The 9,049-nt window shown below is 35.0% G+C and overlaps 1 protein-coding gene across 1 annotated transcript in view; it reads left to right on the forward strand.

The window, feature by feature from the left end:
* The window catches only part of LOC145984436 (delta(24)-sterol reductase-like), a 55,234-nt gene extending 48,566 nt beyond the window's left edge, over positions 1-6,668 (forward strand). Inside the window, exons 9-10 of the mRNA XM_083118101.1 lie at positions 1,551-1,729; positions 6,378-6,668. Coding sequence (XP_082974227.1) covers positions 1,551-1,729; positions 6,378-6,531 — 333 coding nt within the window. The 3' untranslated portion in view covers positions 6,532-6,668. The remainder of the gene's footprint in view (positions 1-1,550; positions 1,730-6,377) is intronic.
* The last annotated feature ends 2,381 nt before the right edge of the window (positions 6,669-9,049 follow it).

A 9,049-nucleotide genomic window follows, 5' to 3' on the forward strand; every position in this document is an offset into this window, starting at 1 on the left:
AAAGCATTTGCATACGTAAGAGAAAGAAAGAAATGTGATCCTGAAGTCACATCATTCAGGCTGTTACAGAAAGAGATATATATATATATATATATATATATATTCTTATTAACTTGGATTGTTTCTTTTCTCCCATTCGCATCTTGAATGTCAATGTTATTTATTTTTTGTTAGCGTCGCTTTTTTTCCACTTTTTAGTAAATCGTAAATCGCGACTAAGAATATAAATGATGATATGGGTAAATTGATGAAGGAACACTTGCAAAGAACACCAATGCTCAGGTTGGAATTCGAGCCCAGGTCCTCTTGTTGAACGTCAACGTTGCTGTTACGTTAAGCTAGGGATAGAGGTAATGGAACCACCATCCACTCCCCTCTGCTTTCAAATGAATATGAGGTTTCCCCAAGCAAAGGGATTGAGGCAGTTTTTTTTTTAGATTAGTTATGGGATACTGAGTATCTCAAACATTCTTTTCCAGCCATTCTTTTGTAAATGTGGACACTGGATTGCATTAATAATTAAAATGCAAGGCTTTCCTGTAACCGTTTCTTTTCACTCGGCAAGTCAGAAAATTATCTGCAGCCTTTGAAAAACTTTTAGTGGTAAGCAACACTGCAGAGTGCTGTTTTCCCAAACCTTTACTTCGGGTGTAGTGCCACACTCGATCGGCTTGGCAGCTGATCTTTAACTCAAACGAGTGTGTCCGTTTTTGTGAACAGAAATGTACATACATCTGTGAGTGGAAAAAAGAAAACACCCACCCTTGAAAATCTGCTCGCTGATGTAAAAAAAAATAATATCACTAGCACATCAAAAGTGATGATGTAACTGATCTGTAATTGGTGCATACACTTACTTTTAATGAATAATAACAGATGATTAAACAACTTCCTAGTGTTGCATTTTACTACACATTCTTTGCTCCTGCTTCATTGTCAAAGTTGTTTTTGCTGCAGATAACTTGAAGGAAGTTCTTTACAGTTTGTAACACTGTCCATAAACTGGAATCAAATCATGGTAGTCTTCTCGAATTAGCTTTTGGCTTGTGGGAGGTTTTAAAAGCAGCTACTTATATTCCAAAAGTAATTAAATAAAAATTTTAATGGGCCAAACTATAATTTATGGGGGTATGCAGTTTTGTTATTTAACATTGTTTTTTGCCACTCTTGGCTAATCATGACAATGAGGATGAGTGTTGATTGGATGAAATTGATGAAGTCAAGAAGAATTCCCACACCCAGGCTGGCACTTGAACCTGGCGAGATTGAATGTTGACCACTTAGGCTCATGTAAGTGACCAGTCCATCATTATGTGTATCACTACCAATGTAAAGAAAAGCAAGTAATGAATTTCGTGTGAATTTAGAGTTGTAAATATGCCCGTAAATTAACAACATAAATATTTAAAATAAGTAAACACTTATCTACTCAATTTGAATGTGATCTTAAATTATATACGTGTACAATTTTTGCTGTGTTTAGTAACATTCAACTATGAAAAATTCATTTGTTGCTCCTCACACCATATCAATATTTGTTGCCCTATTAGGTTTATCCACTTTGGCTTTGTCCATTTACTTTGCCAAATGTTCCTGGTATGGTGCATCCACCAAAAGATACTACTGATATGTATGTTGACATTGGAGTATATGGAGTACCAAAGGTGAAAGACTTCCACCCACGTGAAACAACAAGAAGAATCGAAGAATATGTCAGGAAAGTTAAAGGGTAGGTGCAAATATCTCAGCCTTTATTTGATCAGCCAGATGGAAGTAAGTTAGAAGTTCTAAATACTCAGTTGAGATAATGCAGTCACCCACAGTCTACACCTATTAAATAACACAGAGTCACAAAAATTTGTTGGTGCCATCTCTCATAAGGGCAAAGGCCTGTTAAGCAGATTTTTATTGGGGGGTGTGTGGTTACACCATCAAGTCAAATATGGCTTTATCTATTGGGAGTTTCCAACTATCCCTTTCAAGGGCAATTGTCCTCACAGTGCTGGGTGAACAATGAGTATTAAGTGGAGGATTGAATCTGGGACACAGGCAGATTTAGAAATTTATTTCTGCAGAGGAAAAACATATGAAGTAAGCAGGCATATATGTATGCACACAGGGCATACCAGAAGTGATAGCATAAAAAATATGGTGAAAAGTACACAATAGTAGAAGCAAAAAAATTATCAGTAAACATGGAGTTGCAATGAAATTGTTTACAAGATAATTGCAAATATATGGTTTGAATCCACCTCAGACTTGATTGTTTGCACAAATTGTATGCTTTCACGTACCATAGTCCTATTTAGTAACAAATACTAGAATTAAAAGGTTCACCTCACTAGACATTACTGTTGCTTTTATTACCAAGGACATGTGTGGCAGTGTTCAGTTTCAAACAGAGAAACTTCAGAGTGCACAAGGAGACAAGTGCATGATGTGTACAAATAATCAAGTTAGTGGCGAATTATAACCATACATTCACAATTATCTCACAAACGATGTGTACAATCAAGTCAGTGACAGATCATAACCATACATTCGCTATTATCTCGTAAACCATTTGTTTGTGACCCCATGTTTACTGAGACTTTTTTTGCTTCTGATGCTGATTGAGTTGGTATTTTAAATCCATATAATGCAAAGTAAGGCTAATCAGTACTTGACCTACAGTTTAAAGTGGGATCCGAACCACTGTGACTCCACCGGTTATCGAACCTGAGACCCCTTGATTACAAGGTGACAACATTACCTCTATACCATCGGGTAGGCATGGATGGATTTGAGTGTTACCGTACTTCCAACTCATTGATAAACTTTCACAGTATGTGGAGGGCAATAATTTCATTAACTTTTATTAATGACGTTTTGGTTCATGAGTGCTAAATATCTCCAAAAATGGGCTTTTGCCCATACAGCTCACAAATATCCAGAAGACGTCTAATGGACATCTTCTGGATATTCATGCCAAAATTCTGGATATCCATAGGATGTCCCGGAATGTCTAGTAGACATCCATAGTACGTCCCCTGGATATCCATATGTCCGTTCATGGGACATCCATAGGATATGCAGGAAGGATGTGTTTTGGACATTCTGTGGATCATTTTTGAACATGTTTTGGACATTTGGACACATTTAGTATATTATGTATGCAAACATGTGACAGACATTTATTATTTCTGTTGGAAACCAATAAAGAAAGATCAAGCAAGACCTGGAGTGTGAATATGTCTCACAAGGACTATGTTGTTGTTGATTTGTTGTTTTAAGTCCACTTTATGCACAGTAAGGCTAATCGGGGCTGTACCTACAGTTTAAAGCGGGATCCGAACCACTGTGTGCCTCCAACGGGTATCGAACCAGGGACCCCTTGATTACAAGGTGACGACGCTGCCACTGCATCATCGCGGAGGCCACACAAGGACTATGAATTCTTTCTTTATGCAAATGCTTAAAATATAATAAGCAACTTGTTTGTGTGGTTCTAAATGCATAATCTGATTAGAAAGCTAAAGTCCATGACTTTGTCATGCAGGGCCAGTCCCATAGGGTGCAAAGGGGGCTTGCACATCCCTTAATTTTCTTCCATTCCTCCTTCAGCACCCCTTTTTTTTTAAACCAATTTTCAACCGAAAGTACTGTTAAATCTTCAAGGAGGAAAAGTTTTAAATAACCAAAAACAGCTTCTGACTACCAAACATTTGTTTACAAGAGTGACAAACAATATATTATTTACCAGTACTAAATGCTCTTTAGTAATCTATCACATGTACTTATAGTTAGCAAAGAATTTGTTCAAAATTACGAACTGTAGTAAATGGTATTATGTTTTTTGTTTACATTTACCAAATATCTTAACAAACGTGTTTTGATAATTCAACCAAATCAGTTTTTCTGTATTGTAGTATCATTTACGTTATGACTTATGAAAACTATGTCGTCATGAGTGTATACTATTAAGTACTGAAGAAAGACCACTATTATTGCATAGTAAATGCAAGTTATTGATACTAATCTGAGAGAGAAGCCACATTTACTTCTTGGTATAATTTGTTATCAGAGCAAGCAAGCAAGCAAAATTGAATCGTCTCTCTCACTGGCATATTTTCATAGAATAGAAGTCTACTAAATGTTGATTGGTATTTGATGTAGTGGATAAAGCATACATGCTTGTTTCATTTTCCCTTTACTTTGAAGACCGCACCCCCTGAATTTCATTCCACACTCCCTCAGCACCCCAGATGATTAATGCTGGCACCGCCACTGTTGCCATGATAGTATCTCTGCTTTCAAGAAATTGTTTCCACAGTGTATAGAATTTCATCCAACAGGAAAAATAAATGTCAGTGACAACTATGAAGTTGTTCCATGAAGTTGAAGTTGTATCATGAGATCCTGTCTATTCATGTTCAAGATAATTACAAGCAGCAAAAAGTTGCAGCTCAATAAGTTCAATCCACTGAATGTATTCAATTATATTATATTTATTTTCTTGCATTCATACTGGTCAATTAAAAAAAAAAAGCTGATTGATACTTCAGGTACTTCAAGTTTAATTCCCCTTCTAAAGGTTTTATCAAAACATTGCAAGCACTCTATTTATATTAATTAATTCTAACCCATTCTGTGACTGGTAGAATCATCATCAGTTGTAAGAGGGCCTTAATGTTTGGGTAAGTAAAAAAAAATGTGTGTCAAAGGGTGGAAATAAGGGCCCTTCGGAGCCCAAGGCATGGTTGGCTTCATCCCACGGTCATTAAGAAAGATTTGTTGCATTATGTAAAGAGAATACAAATTTCCCCTCTATGAAACTTCACACATCATTATTACTGTGATCAAAGAAATTTTTCATTAGCACTCCATTAGGTGCATGGGGTACCAGTGTCACCCATTGATATTCATTGCGAGATTGCAACACTGTAAACTATACTGTACATGGGTACTTTTGTGTAGCTGAACATTCTTGCTTTGTTCTATGCCTCAGCTGTGTTGTTCTGTTGCACTTCTAAGGAACGTAATATAACAAAGTTAACATCAGTTGGTTGCTTGGGGTACTAAATACATAACAATATAAATATCAAAGTGTAGAAAGACAGAGCACATGGCACATTCAGATTTTATATGGAAGTGGGTTAGACCTCGGATTTTTAGGTTCTTAAAAGTGTGCATTGAGGTTCTAAAATAGGCTCTCAAATCCTAAAATACATTCTAAAAATCTTAAATTAGGCTAGAAAAATTCTGAAGTAGGTTCCAAAAAATTTGAAATGGTTCAAAATTCCTGAAAAATACTGATTAGGTACAATCATTAAAAACAAAATTTCAAAAGAACCGTAAGAAATTTTAGCTGAACATGACACTGTTTCGGGTTGTTACATATTTAGGCACATGGGAGACAACTGTCCCCCAAGCATGTGACTGACATTAGCTTTATATTACATCATTTGGAAAATGCAGCAGAAAATTGCAGCTGAACATTCAGCATGGATACAAAGTGTAATTAATGATGAATATTATACCTATAGTTAAAGGGTCGTACCCTGTATACCTATGCATGTTACAGGAAACGAGGTGCCTAATGCAGGGTTAATGAAGGAATTCCTATTTGTTCATTGAGTGTCAAGACCAGTACAAAATGAATTCCATTGTAACAGTACACACAGTATTTTGCAAAATGAGCCACATAACATTCAATGTCTACAGTGGTGCAAGTGTCTCCCTTCCATATGAAGTAGGATTAGGGTTTGAGGTAGAGTCGAAAATCAATGTTTTATTGTAACTATAGAAGAATGCTCCCTTAGATGTGTATAGTATTCACCACAGTATAGGCAAAAATGTAAATATACTATTATTATTTCATTATGCCAATTTTTCTTCCATATTAATGGTGTTATTGAATTCTCAATACATTTATCATCTTAAAATCTAGTGAACTGTAAAATATGGAAAAGTTATTGTACTTCACTTACATATCAATTATACTTATTCAGTTGTGCAGGGAACCCAAAACCAGTATTGCTACCACTGCCTGCTGCTGTGTATTACCATTATTATCATAGTATTTAATGTTATCTACCTGTAAACAAGATGTCCAAGATTTTACCAATACAAAATATTTGATGGCTTATTTCAATGCCAAATCTATTCAGTACTGAGTAGCCTATTTGTGTTAAAAATTTCTTCAATCTGTTTGGGAAAACATTTAAGGATATTTTTAAAACATTTAAAATATTTATAAAATCTTTTAAAATATTTATTATTAAAAATATGTATACATTTAAAAATATAAATATTGGATATATATTAATATTATAATAATTTGATTGTCTTTGAATGCATTTATACATTAATACACATTATTTAATTTTAATTTTCAGTTTTCAAATGCTCTATGCTGACACTTACACAACTAGAGAAGAATTTCGTCAGATGTTTGATCACAGTCTTTATGACAGAGTGAGAAGGAATTTGCAATGTAAAAATGCTTTTCCTGAAGCTTATGATAAAGTAAATAAGAAAGCTAGAATTTAATAACATATGTAAGTGCTTCAGATGGGAACACAATAAAATAACATTACACTAAATCCACGTCAGTGGTTGAAATTCTTGTATATCAAATATAGTCACAGTGGTCACAGATATATACATATGGATAATAATAAATGATTTGCAACAGATATGTTTTTAATTTTGGTAAAAGTGTATATAAACATAGATAAATAAATTATGTGTTAGCAAATAAAGTAATCGGGGTGGTGACAAACCTGGAAAACCAGGAAAAGTCAAGGATTTTTTTTTTGATTGACAAATGTTTATTTATTGAACTGTTGATGCAACACAATTAATTTGTTAGATGTTTGCTTTTAAAGATGTTGTTATGAAGTGCTGCATAGGAATGGAATATTAAACATCCGTCCACTAGATAGAATCACATTGCCAGTAACAAGCAGTGGGAAGGGGAGAGAAATTCACTGAGGGTCAATCTACATATAAATCTAAATATTACACGCGAAATACATTGAATTATTATTTTCCCTTGTATGAGTGCGAGCAGTAAGGGATAGAGCTGTGGACTGGAGGGGAGGGAGCACACCACCAATCTGGTGATGTCTGAAATCACAGTATGGCATTTTGTCAGACGTTCTGAAGGAACATGAAATCAAATTAGGGCCTTTATGTAACTTGATATTTTGTCTCACAAACTATCATGGTACGAACATTAAGGTGCCATTGATGCATGCAATTTTTTGTCGGATATTGCCATCTGACTAATGTGGAACTGTGAAAAAATATCTCAACATAACATCCAACAAAAATCGCATGCATTTTACTCTTATCAATCCAATGTTTCTTGGATATCCAAGTAGGACAATTGTTTGTTATGTACACTATTTGTCAGATGAAACATCTGGCAAAAAATTGCATGCATAAATGCACTGCTGCAATGGTGCCGCTGGAATTTTATTACTCTTTTGACTCAACTTCACTATTTCATTTCATAAAGAAATGAAACCACTTTCTTTTTGGTTGGTTGGTTGATTTGGTGTTTAAAGTCCACTTTATGCACAGTAAGGCTAATTGGGACTGAACCTACAGTTTAAAGTAGGATCCAAACCACTTGTGCCTCCACCGGGTATCAAACCCGGAACCCCTTGAATACAAGGTGACAATGCTACCACTGCACCATCGGGAGGCCCTCACTTTCTTGCAAACTAATAAAGGCACAATAATACAATCCATACCTGGAACCTGTACGAGTATATCGATTGATTGATTTGATTTATCTTACTTTGCTTTTTTGCCATGATTGGCTAATTGCGAAGATGAGGATGAATGGTGATAAGATGACATGGATCAAGTGACACTCATACACATACATGAGCAGCACACAACACAACCCTCACAGAGGATTGATTATACTAGTTGTGAGTCCAGACACCAAAGCCTCACTTGTCTGCAAGATGCAGTCCAGCATGTACTGCATGAAAGGGAGGTTGACATGACTTCACCCATTACACCCCTATGAGTTTACATTTACAAATGAGTTCCATTTACAAAAACATGTATTTAATTTATAAGTGTGAGGGGAAAATGTAAAATTTTGTCTTGGAAAACTTGGAAAAGTCAGGGAATTTCATCCCTGCTTGTCTTTAGCCACCCTGATAATAGAAGGATAAAATGGTGGAGGATTAAAAAATGGAACATTATCACAATGAATGCCCATTGAAACTGAAGTTCAGAGAACTAATCCACAAGCTGTGAAAGCATGACTATGTTTTATAAAGCATTGACAGAATATTCAGACATCAAATTAATAATGATATACTAATTAGAATTAGAATTATTATTAATTGTTTAAAATTGGTTATTTGGCTTTATGCATGTCTATCAAATGAAATCAAATGGATCATGTAATGATAAACTCAAGACATACGACATACAGATGTCAGGATATAGACAGTGATATGGGAAGGATTAATACAGACAAAGAGTTGCACTCCTAGGATGAACTAAGAGACAGACCAGTATCAAATTTCATGTGGATAGTTAAGAAATTGAAGTGTAGCACTGGATTATAAACAGGAAGTAATTAAATGTTTAGATGAAAATCAAGGAAACGAACAGGAACATGGTGTAGAAGAAAAATAGCAGAACGTAAAACAAGCAATAAATAAAGCAGCAGAAACAGAGAGAAAATAAGATATGTGCTTAGATGATGAATGCAAGGTGAAGAACACATCGTAAGCTGTTATGCAGAAATACAAGGTCCAATAACAAGGAATGTAAGGAAGCTAGAAAAAAGGCTAAACAACTGTTCAAGTGGAAGGAATGCAGGATATGTTCAGGAAAAATGAAACACATGGGTTCTATAAAGGAGTAGGTAAAGTGAAAGGAGACTTCAACTTTGAAAAACTAAATATGCTGACCAAGGCAGTAATTTATTTTATTAAAAACATAAACTAAACGTAACATTTCAACCTTCTAGCAAGGTCTTCTTCAGACTCTGTATCAAGTACAAATGTAACAAGATACAAAAACAGGGCATTAT

This window comes from Lepisma saccharinum, chromosome 2 (genome assembly GCF_977018435.1).
Source record: "Lepisma saccharinum chromosome 2, izLepSacc3.1, whole genome shotgun sequence".
Classification (NCBI taxonomy): Eukaryota; Metazoa; Arthropoda; class Insecta; order Zygentoma; family Lepismatidae; genus Lepisma; species Lepisma saccharinum.